The 18,967-nt window shown below is 55.2% G+C and overlaps 1 protein-coding gene across 6 annotated transcripts in view; it reads left to right on the top strand.

Moving 5' to 3' along the window:
• Nucleotides 1-18,967, top strand: part of SHANK2 (SH3 and multiple ankyrin repeat domains 2) — a 554,755-nt gene that overhangs the window by 110,480 nt on the left and 425,308 nt on the right. For all 6 annotated transcript variants that reach the window (XM_069565267.1, XM_069565270.1, XM_069565265.1 and 3 more), the window contains 3 exons: nucleotides 2,575-2,646; nucleotides 4,581-4,689; nucleotides 18,692-18,843. In XM_069565267.1, coding sequence (XP_069421368.1) covers nucleotides 2,575-2,646; nucleotides 4,581-4,689; nucleotides 18,692-18,843 — 333 coding nt within the window. The remainder of the gene's footprint in view (nucleotides 1-2,574; nucleotides 2,647-4,580; nucleotides 4,690-18,691; nucleotides 18,844-18,967) is intronic.

The following is an 18,967-nucleotide window of genomic DNA, read 5'->3' as shown; positions in this document are numbered from 1 at the left end:
GGAGGTCATCAGGGGTCGCTCTGGAAACGTGAATGGAATCAGACCTTCAGAGTTAGCTCACACCCCACTCTGAGCCTTCGTGGCATGTCCGTGGTTATTTAAGCTCCTCCGAGTGAGGGGGGGAAATCAAAGAAAGTGGGGGCGGTAAGGGTAAGAACGCGTTTGCCCAGCGCTGGTTCCGGGCCAGGAAGCTCATGTTCCTTCCCCGGGCGCCCTGGGAGCTTTGTATGTGACCCCCGTGTGACTGACAAGGAAGCAGAGGCTCGGATGAGGAAGGTGCTCAGCCCCGTGACTCAGCGGCTAGTGCAACGGGGCAGGACCGTGTGGCCCAGGCCTCCCATCCTCTGCCCGCCTTCTGTCTGTAGGAAAACTTTACCCAAAGAGTAAGTTTAATCAGAGAAGTGAGAACATGCAGAGACAAAGGGGAACACTCAAAGCAGACCAGATGATAAAGGTTAGTCTCTAAGTGAAGCCAGGGACTTTTAGTTCTTCCTCAAGGACCATAGCGGAGAGGGCAATGGCACCCCCCTCCAGTACTCTTGCCTGGAAAATCCCATGGGTGGAGGAGCCTGGTGGGCTGCAGTCCATGGAGTCGCTAAGAGTTGGACACGACTGAGCAACTTCACTTTCACTTTTCACTTTCATGCATTGGAGAAGGAAATGGCAACCCATTCCGGTGTTCTTACCTGGAGAATCCTAGGGACAGGGGAGCCTTGTGGGCTGCCGTTTATGGGGTCGCAAAGAGTCGGACACGACTGAAGCGACTCAGCAGCAGCAGCAGCAGCAGCAAGGACCACAGATATCATTCTGAGCCATGTCCCGGGAGCTGTCTTTTAGGGACGGAAACCCCTACCAGGTGGAAGAAGCTAACTACACGACGACCAGACTGTAGTTGTGACATGCATCCTTGCACGTGTGCGTGCTAAGACTTCAGTCGTGTCTGACTCTTCGTGACCCTCGTCTATAGCCCGCCAGGCTCCTCTGTCCGTGGAATTCTCCAGGCAAGAGTACTGGAGTGGGTTGCCACGCCCTCCTTCCTGACCCAGGGATCGAACCCACGTCTCTTAGATCACCTGCACTGGCAGGTGGGTTCTGGGTCGCTAGCACTGCCTGGGAAGCCCAGCCGTGACATAAGCTGCCACAGTTCCAGGAACTGGCCTCAAAGAAATGGGAACAAACCTACCTTGGAACTAAAGACTAGCTGTACCTAAAACAACCAACATGATGCTGGTCAGACCACCAATGACCAATTTCAAGATGCCTGTCAGAGCTGACTGTGCCTGCAGCCCCCTCCCTCCATTGGTGAAAGCTCTTGCCCACCGACTGTTGGGGAGGGGAGTCCACCTTTGAAGAGGCACCTGGCCCCCACCCCCGGTTGCCAGCATCCAAAATCAGACAAACTCCCCTTTCCACCAACCTGGCCTCTTGATTGCCTTTGAATGGCGAGCAGCTGGACCCCACTTTTGGTTACCCTGGGACAGTGGTGGGGCTGGAATTGGAGCCGTGTTTCGACCTAGGAACCTAGTGATGCCCAAGCTGCCAGCATCTTCCCAAACCCACCCTAGGGCGGCCGGGGCACCTGGGAGGAGGTGGGCATCAGGTGGGGTTGCTGGGGATTCAGCAGTGGCGTGCAGCCCCACTGTGCCCTCCTGGGCACACCGTTGCACCTGCCCAGGGTGTGCCCCCTGTTCCCGTCTCCTGCAGGTTAGTGGAGGCACTGACATGTGAGGGAGCGAGGCTGAGCTCAGAGGTCCCAGGCGGAGGCTGCAGGCAGGCGGCTTCACCAGGCTGGGGCTTCTGTTGCTGTTCAGGCGCTCAGTCGTGTCCAACTGTCTGTGACCCCATGGACTGCAGCATGCCAGGCTTCCCTGTCCTTCATCTCCCAGAGCTTGCTCAAACTCATGTCTGTTGAGTTGGTGATGCCTTCCAACCATCTTATCCTCAGCTGCCCCCTTCTTCTACCCACAATCTTTCCCAGCATCGGGATCTTTCCCAGTGAGCTGTCTCTTCCCATTAGGTGGCCAAAGGGTTGGAGCTTCAGCCTCAGTCCTTCCAGTGAATATGCAGGGTTGATCTCCTTTAGGATGGACTGGTTGGATCTCCTTGCTGTCCAAGGGACTCGCAAGAGTCTTCTCCAGTGCCATAGTTTGAAGGCATCAATTCTTCGGCCTTCTAATGTGTGTTTAATAAAGGTGGCCGATGCTGGGGGCCTGGCCGATGTGAGAAGTAGGTCCCGGTTTGGTGCCTCACCGGCAGCAGGGAGACTGGCTCGCTGGCAGAGGAGGCAGAGGCGAGCAGGGAACCCCAGGCTCCCGGGCGCTCGTCCCTCTGGTGGCCCGTGTTTCTCTTAGTGGCCTCCCAGCAGCGTCTCTGCAGAAGGTACTCGTGCGCCGTTGCAGTCTCTGCGCTTCAAATACAAACGGTTTATTTAACGCCGCAGGGTTTGCTCGGGAGCCCCTGCCGTGGGTGAGATAGCCACGGAAGAGGCCGGCTTTTGCTCTCTGTGGCCAGCCGTGTGAGACACTTACCTGGTTTTCTTTTCTTTCTCCCCCCTTGCTTCTTTGTCCGTGTCAGTTTCGCTACAAGAAGCGGGTGTATAGGCAGACCAACCTGGATGAGAAACAGCTGGCCAAGCTGCACACGAAGGTAAGCGAGGAGTGTTCGTGTCGGCTCGAGCTATTGTTCCTGCGGCCTCGTCTTCAGAGATGCGGGCGGTTCTTGGACAGTGGTTCTTCTTCCCTGCAGATGTTGGGGCTGAAGAGGCCCCTGCAGCCTCCAGAGTGCGGTTAAACAGCGCCGACGTCTCCTCCCCTGTGAGGCAGGCTCAGTAGATACCTGTGCAAAAGGGAACTAATGTCACTGAGAAAGAGGAGCCTGGGACCCTGCTTTCTGCTCACTGCCCCCCGGTGTTTCTGGAAGGAGGGGTGGCCGTTCCCTCTGAGCTGTTGCTGCCCAGACAGGGGACAGCGCTGCAGTAGGTATCTGCTGCTGCCGCCCTTGTAATTAAAGTGCTGTTTACATAAGCTGCTCGGAGGCCAGACCTGCTGCTGCGAGGGCGGCAGGGGAGAAGGAGAGGGTTAGCAAAGATCCGTGGGCTGCTTTGCAGACACGGCCGCGCCCTGCCAGGGATGCTGTGCATGTCCAGGGTGCGCTGGAGCTGGAGCATGTGGCGGGCACCTCGCCCAGCACAGAGGACGCAGTGTGATGCTCAGGGGTGCCCTCCCCCGCCCAGAGCATCTCCTGCGGCGCTCAGGGAAGGCCAGCGTCCGGTCGCTGCCTGACGGCTTCCCCGAGCCGGCCCTGACCTGCCCAGGTGAGCTCACCCAGAGCCACAAGCACACAGGGGGCCTCCCCGCCCTACGGGGTCCCCCTTGTTTGTGTTTTGTCCCCGATTTGTATCAGGAAGGTCGTGAGGATTTTCATCATGTTCAGTGGGTTGTCGCCCGCCTATTGCGCTATTTTTGTGCTCAAGTTGTCCAGACGTGGCTGGTGGCCCTTCCGCCTGGCTCTCCACCCCCTTGGCACGTCCCCACAGTGCTTTCAGCGCTGGCGGTTTTCAGGCACAGGACGGTCAGGCTTCTCTTGGATTTTCTCTGCCCAGCCCTGGGATCCACCCGCACAGGGGTGTTTAGACTCCAAGGGTGGGCATTTTTGATTTTTTAATTGTCCTCCAGTGTATAGATGAAAGTGATGAAAATGTGTTTGTGCCTTTAAAATAATGTCGATTAGTAAATAGCAGTGAAGGTGTTCAGTGTAACCAAGTGTGCCCTCTGCCTTTGGATATTTGTTAGTTTTTATCCCCACATTGTACAGAAAGCGTCCAGGTGGAGATCTAGCCTGTGTCCCTGAGCTGAAGGGTCCAGGGCCTTCGGGGTGTTTGGGGAGGAAGGGTGTGGAGTGGAGGTGGAGGGCTGGCCAGTGAGAGCCTCAGGTTCATCCGATAGAGCTATCTCGGATTCCGTGATTACGATCAAACAGCCGGGCTGTCTGCCTGACAGACGGACGATCGTCATTTCCCTGCAGGTGTGGCTGGGCGGCCCCGTCAGGGCTGAGCCCCCAGTCGTTCTGATCTCTTGAGGAGTGACTGTCTCCTTCACCTTGACTTGCTTGGATTAAGCTGAGTGAGCTGTGCCCTTTTGCTCCCCACTGAGCCTGCCGCTTTAGAGATTAAGAAGCACAAATACCAATCCCTGGGCCTAGCTCACCAGGAATGAAGTTGGAAGACCTGGGGTGCGCCCTGGAAAGTGTTGTTTTCAAAGTGGTCCAGGATGCTCAGCCTTCTGAAAGTGAAGAAACGTCCTGTGACGTTAGGCAAGGACAGAAATTGGTGGTGGTGGTGGGGTTTCTAGAACATTCATCCAGGGTGGGCTGATGGCATTTTCTATGTCCTGGGCTCTGAGCTTGGCCCTGGGGTTCCAGCCACAGAATGACGCTACCCGGTGAGCCTGGGGTCTGCAGTGGGGCCCCATCGAGGGGTGGCTCTCCTCCCTGTAGAGGAGGCCAGCGTGTGCCCCATAAGGAGCCTTCCCATGGTCTGTAAAGACGTTTCTCCATAAAACCATTTTTACTTTTCTCTCCAGAACAATTTGAAAAAATGCATGGATCACATCCAGCATCGGTCAGTGGAGAAGATCGTCAAGATGTTGGACCGAGGCCTGGATCCGAATTTCCACGACCTGGAGACTGGAGGTAGGGCTGGTTGGAGAGACTTGGGGAAAGCCCCCTGAAGCGTGGGCTCAGAGAGAAGAGGCGATGCTGTGGTTCAGACTCCACAGGCAGCATCAGCCTGCACTGGGTCTTAAACACGTGTTCTCCCCACTCCGAGGGCCTGTGTTGTACCCGGAGTTGCCAGCAGGTGGCCAGCACCTGGCAGGTGGAAGGGGCTCGGTGCGGACCTGAGTTGAGTGAGTGAATGAGTGGGTAACACAGAGTTGCTGTCTCCTGCCCTGGAAGACAGGCGTGCACTCACAGGTGTCTTGCTCCCCCCGCTGGAAACCAAGCCTCTGTGTGCGGGGCCTCGGATCACGTGTGGGATAGACCCGTGCAGGCCGCCATCCTCTGCCCTGCTGACCTTGGGGCTGGACGAGCCTTTCTATTTCTTGCCAGTTCCAAATGGACACTTCTATTTAATCTTCTCTTTTCTCTTTGGTTTCTGGTTTTATGGCTAAGCAGTTGACAGAAAACCTTGCATTATTTTCAGTGTGCGGTATAAGGATTTGGTTTGTGGATACACTGGGGAGTGATCACTGCAACACATCGAGTTAATATCCAGCCCCACCCACAGTTCCACTTTTTTTTTTCTTATGATGAGAACTTTTAGGAGCTACTCTCTCCTTGTTCTTCAGTCACTAAGTCCAGGTCCTTTGCGACCTCATGGACTGTAGCCCTCCAGGCTCCTCTGTCCATGGAATTCTCCAGGCAAGATACTGAGTGGGTTGCCATTTCCTTCTCCAGGGGATCTTCCCAACCCAGGGATCGAGCCTGCTTCTGCTTCATCGGCAGGCAGATTCTTTACCACTGAGCCACCAGGGGAAGCCGATCTGCTTTCTTAGCCCCTTTTAAATATACAGAGTATTTTTTTTTTTCTGAGCTGTACAATGCCATGTGGCACGTGGGATCTTAGTCCCCAGCCAGGGGTGCAGTCTGTGTCCTCTGCATGGGGAATGCGGGTCCTGACCCCTGGACTCTCAGGGGCCTCCTGACAATGCAGCATGGTTGACCATAGTCCCCAGGCTGCCCACGGCGTCCATGGCACACACTTATCTTGCAGCTGGCGGTCTGGACCCTTGCTGCCCTCTTCCTGTTCTGCCCACCCCCGCCTCCTGCCCGGGGCAGCCCCCAGTCTGCCTCGTGTCTCTGAGTTCTGTTGTTTTAGGCTCCACGTGTCAGTGAGATTGTTCAGTGTTTGTCTCTCTCCGTCTGACTTCTTTCACCGTAGCGTCACACCCTCACGGTCCATCTGCAGCCTTGCAAACAGTGGGATTTCCTTCTTTGTTCATGGCTGAATAATATTCCATCAGGGGCCGGGCAGCTCTTCATGTCGTGGGCCGTCCTGTGCATTGTGGGGTGCTTCTGGCCTCCTTGGCTTTCACCCACGGATGCCAGGAACGCCCCCACCAGCTGTGGCCACCAAGGATGTCTCCAGACGTTATGCAGTGTCCCCTGGGGGGAGGCAGCACCGCCCCAGGGAGAGCCCTGTGCCCACGGGACACGTGACCTCAACCAGCGGAAGTGAGGCTGTTGTGAGAGCCGAGAGCAGCTCAGGTGAGGGTCTCCATGGCAACTGAGGGCTTCCCCCCTTCCCCCCCGGCAGGTGGGCGATGCTGAGCAGAGAGCGTTCGTCTTGGACTCAATGAGCAGGGCCTCCCTCCCCTCTCCTCCTGGGATGGGGCAGCCCGCCCACCCCACGTCAACGTCACATACACATGTGGCCCTCAGAGTTCCTGAACCTATAGCAGTTGTGTTTGTCCGCTGAGGAAGGGAGCTTTCTCATCACTGTGGGGGCTCCTCTGACCCCTGATGCTGGGCAGGACCCACCCCTGTGCTCCTCCGGCTGTGGCGCTCCCCGTCCATGCACAGGTGGCCGTGCTGTGACCACTGTTAACTCCTGTCCCCTAAATTTAGCTGCGCAGTGTGGGTGCAGGGCTGCTGGCCTCTCAGTGACGCACCTTTAGTGCCTGAGATGCCAGGGGACAGATGCCAGGGTACTTGGAGGGGTCAGGAGATCGCAGGCCCAGCCGGGGGTGAGTGCAGAGGCCTGGATGAAGGTGAGCAGGTTACCAGCCCAGCAGACGTGGTGAGACGGGGAACCCGGGGGTCTGTGTGCTGGGGCAGGGGGCAACATGAACAAGCCAGGCTCCCGGCTGTCCTGATGGGTGATGTGGGCACGAGGCTGAGGGGAGGTCCTATGGGTGGGGACCCCAGGAGGAGGAAGCTGTGCCACGCCTGCAGGGAGCTGACCTTCCCAGGGCAGGGCTGGTGAGGTGAGGCCCCAGGGCTAGGGAGAAGGGCGTGTCCCAGGCGGCAGGTGGGGGAGTGGCCTCTGTGAAGAGTCTAGACGGGGAGCCGGGGGAGGCAGAGCTGGGCATTCCATCCGCAGGGGCAGCAGGGGTGGGCACCAGGGGTTCTGACTCCCTGGGTCTGAGCACCAGGCTGGAGTTGGGGGGCAAGCAGTAAGCACATGCTGCTTCTGGCCCCGTGGTTAGCGGGCTGCTCCTCTGAGCCTGGCCATCTAGGCTGGCGCCCAGCTCGTGGCGGCATGCGGGGGTTCAGTCCATCACGGTGATGTGGTTCCCGGCACTGAGCCTTGGATCACAGATGGTCCGTGGGTTCTTGAGCGTGAACCTGAGCCTACAGGGACAGTCACAGACCTGAGCCAGGCCTGGGGTCTGTGGTCCCTGACTTGGCTTCTCTCCTTGGGTGGCCTTGGCCCCTCTTGACCTGGCTGCACTCGTGTCTGTTTCCTGATGCTTCTCTGGGCCGAGCACCACCCCTCCCACTGGTTCCTTCCCACCGTGAACCAAGCCCGCTAGCGTCTCAGGATTCCAGGAGTTTGAAGTGACTGTTATTCCAGAGCTGACCATAACGGAACTTCTAACACGTCAGCGTAGACCCCAGATTGCTTCCAAACCGGGGTCGGGGGGCATGCTCTTGGCCTCCCGCTGGAGTTTAAAATGCTGCCCTTGGATTTCTCTGGTGGTCCGGCAGTTAAGAAGCTGCCTGCTGATGCAGGGGACATAGGTTCAATCCCTGGTCTGGGAAGACCCCACGTGCTGCGGGGCCACATGCCCGTGGGCCACGGCTTCTGAAGCCTTTGTGCCCTAGAGCCTGTGCTCTGTGAAGAGAGAGGCCACGGCATTGAGAAGCCCACACTCGAGAGCTGGAGAAAGCCCATGCCCGGCAACGGAGGCCCAGCCAGAAATAAATACAGGTTAAAAAAAGCAACCAAACCAAAAAAAAAAAACACAAAACATTTCGTCCTTGTGATGATGGATGGGGCCATCAAGAGAGCAGATGGATTGGAGCCTCGGGGACCCAGGACGGAGGAAGACACAGGAGGATACTCCCTACTCTCCCCCGAAATTGGAAAAGGCTCGATCCGCCAGCAGCAGCCCACGGAGAAGCTGGCACTGGGTCAAATAAATGCTGGGGTTTCCTGAACCAGACCCGTAGTGACGGCCTCTGGACTCACTGAGCCGGAAGAGCCAACTCTGAGAAACCCGTTTTCCCCTCAAATCCATGTAAACTAGCTCCTGACACAGCACAGACTTTAGAGCAGGGGCTCCAGCAAAGGCTGAGACTCTCCCGCCTGCAGGTGGGGGAGCAGGGGCAGGACCCCACCTCCTGGGCAGGCAGTTCTGTTTCGGGACATTCCCGGGTCTCACCCAATAATTAACAGTAATCAGAGGATTTGGGGTGGGTGGTTTCTGGGAGGAGTCTGCATAGATAAATTATAAATTTTTATTTATTTTCACTTTCAACATTTAAAGCAGAATTACTGAACAGCTCTCACGTGGAGGCTGCCAAATGGTGCCTTCCTACATCAGTTTCCCTTCTCGCAGCTACTAGTCTCTGTACAGCAGAGCTTCCCCTTCCCCCTGAAAGTGAGGGTGTCAGTTGCTCAGTCGTGTCCCACTCTCTGCGGCCCCCGTGGACCGTAGCCCGCCAGGCTCCTCTGTCCATGGGATTCTCCAGGCAAGAACACTGGAGTGGGTTGCCATTCCCTTCTCCAAGACATCTTCTCAACCCAGGGATCGAACCCGGGTCTCCTACATTGCAGGCAGATTCTTTACTGTGTGAGCCACCTTAGACTTTATATTTTAGAGTAGTTTTAGGTTTACAGAATACTGAATGTAAGGAACAGGGGTTCTGTTTAACTACCCACCTCCCAGGCTCCTGCACGGCTAGCGCCTGACATCAGCGTGGCCACTGATGAGCCAGCGGTGATGCACTAATGTTAACTCAAATCCACCTTTACATCAGGGTTCCCTCGCTATTGTACATTCCGTAGGCAAGCGTGTAAGGACGCGTATTCACCACCAAGCAGAGCTCAGCTTTACTGCCCGAAAAATCCTCTGTGCTCTGCCTGTTCATCCCTCCCTCCCACTAACCCCTGGCAACCGCTGTTCTTCTTACTGAATCCATAGTTCAGCTTTTCCCAGAATGTCGTGTAGTTGGAATCACTGCGTGGCCTTTTCAGACTGGCTTGTTTCACTCAGTCATAGGCATTTACATTTCATCCGCGTCTTTTCGTGGTTTGATAGCTCATTTTTTTATTATAGTCGATTTACAATGTTGTGCCAAACTCTGCTCTCCAGCGAAGTGACTCAGTTTTGCACATAGAGACATTTCTTTTTTTATATTCTTTTCCATGATGGCTTATCCCAAGATGTGGAACACAGCGGCAGCTCCCCGTGCTGTGCACCGAGACCTTGCTCTCCCGTCCTGTCTGTGACGGTCTGCCTTTGCCGGTCCCACGCGCCCAGCCCTTCCCTCCCAGCCCTTCCCTCCCTGTTCGTGCCTGTTTCATTCCAAAGAACGTTCCACTGGCTGGTTCACCACAGCTTTTATCCATCCACCTACGGAAGAGCACCTTGGTGGCCTCCAGGTGTTAGTGATGAAATTTGCTATGAACATCCGTGCAGGCTTCCGTGTGGACAAGTCTGACAGTGATCAAACACGGTGGGGTTTTGGTGTTTGTTTTTTTTTTTAAGTCAGTGTTCTTAGGGCCATTTTTTTTAAAATTGCTTATTTATTTAATTTCGGCTGTGCTGGGTCTTTGCGGCTGCACCTGGACTTTCCCCAGTTGCCGTGAGCGGGGGCTGCTCCCCTGTTGGGGTGTGTGGACTTCTCATTGCAGTGGCTTCTCTCGTTGTGGAGGACGAGCTCTAGAGCGTGGGCTTTAGGTAGAGTCTCTGAGCTCCCGGAGCGAATCATCTACTGTAGCCCCGGGGAGGCAGGGCTGCACCCTGCCCCGCTCCTGTGCTTTATTCCAGATGCTGCGCGGTCGTCCTCCGCAGCGCTGATGATCCCAGGGTGAGCCTGTGTCCTGGCGGCTCCTAGCTGAGATCTACAGCTTCCGCCAAGAGGCGGAGCCCGACTGAGGACCAGACTGCACTCCCAGAGCAGAGAGCTGGAAGTGGCTTCCTTCCCAAGCACAGGAAGCGCAGTGAGGCTCGCAACACGCGTGCTACCTCCCTGCACGTGGGCTGCGTGTCCTGGGGGCGCCCCCGGGCTGGGCGTGGGGGCCCGCGCAGGGCAAAACGGCGCTTCTGGACTAAGGGACACACCACAGATAATTAAATCCTGGAGGAGCAGCCTGTCAATTAAAACAAAGCAGCTCGGGTTATTCTGACCGTCTGGTCCCCATTTGGATGGAAATTTGATTAGGTAACAGTGAGAGTAGCCGAAAGAAGCAGACTCATCCAGTGGGACCTTGGCTCATCTCCTGCTTAGGTGGGAACCTCTGGGACGAGAAGGATGGTGTTTCGAGCCCTGAAAAGAAAGTGAAACTAACAACTGGAGCAAAACTTAGGGCTTCTATTTTGTGCTGTCTTCCCAAACTTGAAAGTTAGCCCAGGCACAGCGAAGACAGGGCCATAGTAAAGCTAGAAACATCTCTCAGCCCTGGGAGAATCTTGATGAGAAGTAGAAATTGAATATACATTGATTGGGCTGGTTTTGCAGAGCCCCCGCGGTGAGTCCCGGCCTCATTTCTGAGCTTCAGTGATGACATTAGCTTCCAGGCGGTGGTAGCTCATCATCTGGGCCAAGATGTGCCCGGCGCTGCCACGCACCCCTGCCCAGCTCCCGCACGGCCCAATTAGAAGGTGCCTCAGGCAGTGGGTCCTGATTAAACGATGGTGGCCCTTCAGCCTGTATGCTGCCGTCTCTTCCTCGCCCCTGAATGAGTCCAGTGGAATTCCCCAGCAGTGGTCCTGGGACCTCGTAAACACCAGTCTGCAGAGGGTCCGAGATGCAGCAAGTACCGGGGCCGGTGGAGGCCGCTTGAGGGCCACCGAGCCGTGACCTCGACGGCATCTGGGTGCGTGTGGCTTGCCAGGTGTGGTTTCTGGTTCAGAGAGACCTGCGTTCAAGTGAGAGCTGCAACGGCACCTGCGATCCTTGCCGACTTTTTCTTGTTTGTAACCTGCCGTGTTTCAGAAAGGACTGTAGGTGGTCTGGAGACCCGTACGTTGCTCGTCTTTCCTTGGTAGTTACTGAATGTCCTCCTTCCGTTTCCGGATCCCTCATGACAGCCTTTCCTCCTGTCTCTGTAGGCCCCGTTGCTTATGACGCTTTGCAGGGCTTTCCTTGTTTTCGATGACCTTTGAGAGCCGGTCAGGTGTTTTGTGCATGTCCCTCTGTGGAGGTTTGTCTGACGTTTGGGTCACGATTAGACGGGGGCGTGAAGGTTTGGGAGGAAGGTCGCAGAGGCGGACCACATCTCATCGCATTGTGTCAAGGGCACACTCGTCACTGGGATGTGGCCCTTGCTTTGGCTGGGTGTGGAGTTCTTCAGCAGATGAAATTTGTCTCCTCTCTCCCATTCATTTATTTTTACCAGTGTGGACGCAAGGATATTTAATTTATAATTTGAGTTATAATACAGTACCACTTGGGCTTCCCTGGTGGTGCATTTGCTAAAGAACCCGCCTGCCAGTGCGGGAGACATAGAGGTGTGGGTCCGATCCCCGGGTTGGGAAGGGCCCCTGGAGGAGGGCATGGCAACTTACTCCAGTGTTCCTGCCTGGACAACCCTGTGGAATGAGGAGCCTGGCAGTCCATGGGGTTGCAAAGAGTCAGACACGACGGAAGCAGCTTAGCACACACGCACGCACGATGCTACTTTATGTATTTTGTTGTTCAGATGCCTCTAGCCTTGACCGCTGGGGGCTCCTGCATTTGGCTCCTGTGTCCGCGTGGATTCTCCTCCTCCTCCTCCTCCCTCCTGCCCTGCCCCCCTCCTCTTCCTCCTCCTTCCTCGTCTTCTCCTCACACCACTTTCTTGCTCCTGGGCCCCAGAAGGTGCTCCAGGCTCATCCTGTGTGTTTCCTGCTCTAGCCGTGCAATCTGCTGCGCTGTTAGCAGTCCTGGGAGGGTGGTCTTAGAGACCAAGATCTGGGCGCTGCGTGTGCTCGTCGCCTCTGGGGAGTCGTTGCTTGTGCGCTTTCTCAGAGGAGGGGGCAAACAGGAACATGTGTGTGCACTTGTTCGTGAGTAGATACAGGGCGGTTTCCATGTGTACCCCTCTGAATCTAGAGCAGACCAACCCTGAATTCATACAGACGTCCCCAGTCCTCATCGGTCACCGTAAGGATCGTTCCAGTCCCCACCCCTTTTCTGTAACAGCCCATGCAGGTGGTGAGAACCCTGGCTCTGTTCTCAGCCATCTCTGTGTTAAACTGCTCTTTCCCAGAGCAGAGATATGGTGGCTCCAGGTTGTTGACCAGCTCCCCACACTGGAAGACAGCTTCACCCGCCGGAGAACCGTACTTGTGTGATGCTGTTTTTGCCTTTGCTCACTCCCACAGTCACCCAAGGTCAGCAGTTGACTCCCGCTCCTCCAGTGATGTGGTTTTTTACGTTTTTAATACAATTCGACTCTTTTGTCACAGTCTGTGTTCCATCCTGGGATCCCACATCTCCTAAATGAACTTTTAAGCTTTATTTGAAAAATTTGCATACCTTGAGCATCCCTCTTTGTAGAGTTTATGGTTTTGACAGATGTTTGATTCTCGTATTCACCATTACAGAATCATACAGAATGGTTTTGCAACTTAAAAAAAAAAAAATCCCCTGCGCTTTTTGCCTATTCAGTCCTGCCTCTGTTTAGAACCCCTGGCAACATGGCAACCCCTGGCAACTATGAGGATTGGTTTAGTATCCTCATAGTTTTGAGTTTTCCAGAATGTTAATTGGAATCATGCAACACGTAGCTTTTCCAGACTGGCTCCTTTTGCTTAGCAATACGCATATAAGATTGAGCTGTATCTTTTCAGGACTTGATACACTTTTCTTTTTAGTCACTAAATAGTAATTCGCTGTACAGATTTTCTAGTTTTGTTTACCCTGTCCACTTCCCAAAGGGCATTTTGGTGGCCTCCAGTGTTTGGCGGTTAGCAGGAGTCCAGAGCAGAGGGTCTCAGACTCAGCTGCAGGCTAAAAGGCACTTGGGGAGGTTGTACCACCCTAATTCTTGGGTCATGCACCACAGTGGTTACATTAGTGTCTGAGGTGGGAACCCATGATGTCACTGTGTAGCTGTGTCTGGGAAGCCGTGTCCTCCAGCAGAGCGTGCCCTTGGCCTGCCAGGGTCACTCCTGGAGCTGCGGTTTCTCAGCCCTTCAGTCCCATCGCGCCATTTCTGGGAGCGGAGCCAGTACCCTTTGCATTAACGAGCCTTCTGAGTGGCGTGCGTGCCCTCCAAAGTCTGAGAACCGTTGCTCTTGGGGATGAGCAGGGGCTGCCTCAATCCCACGTTTCCTCTCGCTGGTCCTGGGGAGTTTTGAGGAGTCGCTGAGGTCCCTGGATTCATCACGGAAATGTGGACATGTCCCCCTGTGATGTTGTGACTTTGGGGGCCATGTCAGAGTTTTGCTGATGTGGAGGAGAGATACGGACAGAAGGGTAAGGCCAGGAGTGTTGCCCCCAACTCTCTGCTTTTTTGATTGTATGAGTTTCTCAGGTCTCCCCTTCCAAGGAGACACCTGCATTGTGGGGACTTCTAGAACAGTCTAGGCTACTTCTCCCCGGGTTTGGCAGCCACAGTCTCAGATGGGAAGGTGTCCTGGGCCATTGTCTGCCGTTCTGCATTTGGGTGGCAAAATTTCAGCGTGTCTTAGAAGGGATGTGTTGTGATTTAGAGATGCGAGTTTTAACCAAATGCATTGTTTTAGGAAAGTGAGGTTGTATGAATGTGACTGAAGGCAGAAACCCCGAGTCCCCTGGAATACTGTCCCTCTTGGGAGTGTTCTGGGGACTCAATTTCCAGGTTAAACTGGTGCCGTGATTCTTACCTGTCCTGTCACTGCCCACTCAGGTGAAGCCTGTTCAAAGCCATGACTTCCTGTGGCCCGTCGCGCGGGCAGAGCTTTGCAAAACAGACGGGGAACCCACGGCCTGTAGGCGTCAAGGTTTCTGTCAAAGTCATAGCCGAGCCCAGGCTGGAACTCAGTGGTTCCACCCTAAGGTCAGGCTTTGCTGGCCTGTGTTGAACTGCACGAGGCAAACGGGCCATGGAATGAGGTGGGTGTGATCTCTCAATTAGGAGCCACTCAGTAATGGGTTTTAATCCAGTGATGGGTTAATTATTTACAGAGGTAGCTTGAGTGCATGGTTTATATTCCCTCAGTCTACCTGGCGACCAAATACTAGTCCCCTGTTGTTCTGTTCGGCTCATTCTTAGCTGTGCACGTGTGTGGCATCTCTGTCTGAGTACCGTCGGCCGGCACTTTGCCTTACCCGTCCCTCCGTCCCACCCTCAGGTGTACCCACCTACCCGTCCACCCACCTCCCTGCCTGTCTGTGTAGCCGTCTGTCCTCTGGGAGTTCGAGAAGACACGCCTGGTTCTCCCCGCTGGGGCAGCTGCTGTCCCCACACAGGGCGGATCACTTGCTAGGTCTGGGAATGTTCGTTTCACTTGGTCTGTGTCCTGGGACATCATGACTGTCTCTCGCTGAGAAAGGAAAGAAAGTCTCGTGGGCTTTGTGCCTGTCCAGGGGGTGGGGGGATGTGGGAATAAGCATTGGCTTCATGGTTCATTTTAGAAATTACTTTTATGGTTATATAATAATAAAGGCATTGCATAGGTTTTAAAAAATACTGAAAAAAAACCAGTGTTGTTCAGTTGCTCAGTCGTGTCCAACTCTTTGCCAGGCTTCCCTGTCCTTCACCATCTCCCAGAGTTTGCTCAAAGTCATGTCTATTGAGTCGGTGATGCCGTCCAACCGTTTCATCCTCTGTTGCCCCCTTCTCCTCCTGCCTTCAATCTTTCCCAGCATCAGGGTCTTTTCCAATGAGCTGGCTCTTCCCATCAGGTGGCCAAAGTACTGGAGTTTCAGCTTCAGCATCAGTCCCTTCAATGAATATTCAGGGTTGATTTCCTTTAGGGTTGACTGGTTTAATCTCCTTGCAGTCCAAGGGACTTGCAAGAGTCTTCTCCAACACCACAGTTTGAAAGTATCAGTTCTTTGGTGCTCAGCCTTCATTACGGTCCAACTCTCACATCCATACCTGACTACTGGAAAAACCATAGCTTTGACTAGATGGACCTTTGTTGGCAAAGTAATGTCTCTGCTTTTAATATGCTGTCTGTGTTTGTCAAACAATAATAAAGAAAATAAAATGCTTTCTAGCCAAATCCCCTGGAGAAATTCTGACTGTGTGCCAAGCACTGCCCTAGCATCAGCTGTAGCATCTGATCCTCCCAGAGCCCCACGAGGTGCTGGTCCTACTGTGATTCCCATCGTATTGGTGTAGGAGGGCTGCCCAGGTGGCTCACTGGTAAAGAATCTGCCTGCCAACCAGGAGATGCAGGTTCGATCCCTGGGTTAGGAAGATGCCCTGGAGGAGGAAATGGCAACCCATTCCAGTATTCTGGCCTGGGAAATCCTATTGGCAGAGGACCCTGGCGGGCTACAGCCCTTGGGATGGCCAAGAGTCAGACATGACTTGGTGACTAAACAGCAGTAACATAGGTGTGGAAACTGAGGCCTGGAAGATTTGGGACACGTGCTGGAGGCTGCCCAGGCTTTTGGGGAGCAGAGCTGGGCGACGCTGCCCCTGTGGGAGGTTCTCACCAGGCTCCCATCCTTCTGAGGTCCTAGCTGTGCCCCCTGAACCGGGGCTGGCGCACACTCCCAGCTGCGGGGGTTGGCAGCTGTCCCGCGCCTGCACAGCATCCTGCAGCCTGCCTTCCACCCGCCCGGCCTCACCCTACCTCCAGATGGACCGGAAGCCCTGTAGTTGGTGTCCTCCTCCTGGGCTTGTAGGCACCTCCTGTGCTCACGGCCGAGAATCTGCCTTTCAGAGCGCGTCCCAGTCATTCCTGGAGCCAGAATCCCATCAGGCAGTTTGTAGGTTCAGAGGGGATGCTGTCTTCAAAGTCACCTTCAAAGATGAGAGAGACTGGTCCCCTGTGAGGTTATATTCATGGAGGTTCTGGTGCATTTTTTAAAACTTAGAAAATTTCAAAACGCCAAAGCAGAAATATTTTCAAAGAACTAGGGTGCCAGTTGATTGCCGTTCCCAAGCGTGCTGGAGGCGGGATCACGATACGCGGTTATAGACAGTGTAGTCCAGTAAGGGCTGCACGAGTGAGCTGGTGACGAGACCCTACTTGCTGCTCCCGTCTGCCCACATGGGGTCTCACTGGACGCCCCCTTCCAGAATGGGAGTCTAAGCTGGGGGCTCTCCTGACCTCGCCAGGGTGGGTCCTGGCTGGGCCTGAGCGTGCCGAGTCTGCGGTGTCAGTCGGCGAGGGCCTCTGAAATTCTTAGGACATGATGTGTTACTCATTGTCCCTGAATGGTGTCCAAGGGCTGAGGTTCTGTCTCGTGCAGGAGGCACGCAGCCCCCGACAGGGTGTCTGCTCCCCTCCACCTGCCTGCGCGCCCAGTGCTGGCCCCACAGAGGGCTCTGTAATTAGGGATGTCACCATTTGCCAGCACCTCCCTCTTAGTGTTCTCCGTGTAAAGTGGCATTGAGGTTGTCAGCTGTGAAAACAGTGCTGTAGAAACAAAAGCTTTCTCCTTTGGACCGCCTGGCTTTGGCGTCGGCCAAGTGCAGACCGTCAATGAGAAAGGAAAGCCCGAGTCGTTCCGAAGGTTGGCCTTGCCCTGGGCTCTGTCAGCACAGATGCGCGCTCACACACGAGGAGCTGCTGTAAGAGGCTTGACTTTGGAGGGTGGCTGCCGGCGACTCCTGACAACCCCATCCTTACGCCCTTCCCTGGTCACCTACAACCCCCTGCGGCGTCCTTTCTCTGCCGGGCGTGGCTGGGGTGAGGCAGCGAGGGCCTGGCCCTCCCTCTCCCATTTAGGGTGGCCGGGGGTCTCTCTCTGAGTCTCTTTCTCTCTGCCCGTCGACCCTGTATCCACACCGCTGCCCAGGATCCCAGCCGGTCTGCATTCCCAACACCCTCTCCAAGTCCTGACTTTCTTGCCTTACTGATTTTTTTGTGTAGGGAATGTCCCCACTGTCACCACGGTCCTTTAGTTGTCCCAGAAAGCTCCTTCATTTAAATATCTCTGCTTGAGAGGGTGCCTCTGGTACATTTACAGCAAGGATATGTCTGTGGCATTTGTGAGCGTCATACCATTTCCCTCGGAAGACAACACATAAGTTGTGTGTTCACACACTCTGGGGTGTGGCTGCCTGCTGCAGACAAGTTACAAGGAGGAGGTTAAACCCATGGGTCTCACCACGAAAAATCAAGGCACAGAGGGATTCCAGCAGTGCATTTTAAAAGCCCCCCAAACTATTGATCTATCCCTCACCCCATGTGTGGATAGATCCATGTCAGAATTACAAATAGAAGGGAGCTGTCAATCTGAATTTGTGATGAAGGTGCCTTTTCTCAGGGTACCGGGTGCCGTGACAGTGACAGGTGGTCCGAAGGGAATTCTGCCCCCTGGGTGATAACCCACTTCTCTTGCTCTGCAAACTTGCTTGAGGCTAGAGCGACTCATTATTAACTATCAGTGTTTCAGGGGAACCTGCATGTTGTCGTATTACTCCTTGCCCTTTACTGTAAGTTAAGAGCCTCTCAAATTAGCCACATCAGTCATGCAGTCTGTTCAACAGGGGTGATGGCGGGAACTCGAGGGACGCTGAGCAGAGCCATCTGATGACAAAGACTCGTCCTCGGCCACAGCCCCCTGCAGACTGGTCCACCTGCCCAGTGTGGGGCCCCTTCCTGACCTTGTCCCCACGCAGGCGGACTTCAGCCTCCTGTCCCCGGGCTTTTGTAGATTGGTCCTTGTTTGTGTTGGTCCCCTCCCATCATGATGACGGTCGGGGTCTCTGTGCTGGCTCAGTGGAGACCCCTGGGGGGCATGAGCCTGTGTCTTAACCCACGTTTGTTTCCCTTCAGCTCAACCCCTGGCGTCTCCCAAGGTGCCTGTAGATGTCGTGAAACTGCCATGAGGAAGGCGGGCGTCTGCCTTTCCAGTCTTTTAATTTTGTTTTTATTTATTTATGTTTTACTTTTGGGCTGCACCCTGCCTCATGTGGGATCTTAGTTCCCCAACCAATGATTGAGCCCGCGACCCCAGCAGTGGAAGCGTGGAGTCTTAACCACTGGACCCCCAGGGAAGTCCCTTCCTTTGCATCTTTACCTGCAGCCCTGCCTGACCTGTGGTTCCTCCTGTAGGGAGGCATCGGCTGGGGCTGTGGGATTCTCTGTGCCGAGTGCAGAGGCTGCTTCTTGGACTCAGGGCCCACGAAGCGATGACGTTGAATGTTGCCTCTGCTCCCGTTTTGGTTTGCACGTGACTGTGAGAGTCACCGCCATCGTCTCTAGGGTTGCCAGAGCCAGGCTGGGGCTGCGTAGACGCCTGGGGTCGGCAGGTGGGTGGGGGCAGTGTTACTCTGGGGCGTCCGTTTGTCAAGCTGTCTGGGATGTTTGAACTCGGCCGTGGGGATGAGCTGACTTGGCTGGTTCTAGCGCATGTGTGTTTGGGCCCCTAGAGACTCCCCTGACCTTGGCCGCTCAGCTGGACGACCCCGCGGAGATGATCAAGGCCCTCCGGAACGGCGGGGCCCACCTAGACTTCCGCGCCAAGGATGGGATGACAGCTCTGCACAAAGCCGCCCGCACCAGGAACCTGCTGGCCCTGAAGGTAGCACGGGGCCCACCCCACACGGGGACGCCCCCTCGCCCGGCCCCCTGCGTCTGCCTCTTCCTGCCCCTCAACAGCCACCCCAGGGTGACCCCAAAGTCGTGTTCCCACTGGAGCTTGGAAG

The sequence above is a fragment of the Ovis canadensis genome, chromosome 21 (genome assembly GCF_042477335.2).
Source record: "Ovis canadensis isolate MfBH-ARS-UI-01 breed Bighorn chromosome 21, ARS-UI_OviCan_v2, whole genome shotgun sequence".
Taxonomy (NCBI): domain Eukaryota; kingdom Metazoa; phylum Chordata; class Mammalia; order Artiodactyla; family Bovidae; genus Ovis; species Ovis canadensis.
The sequence above is the reverse complement of the archived record's forward strand: the minus strand, read 5'-3'. Positions and strand labels throughout refer to the sequence as shown.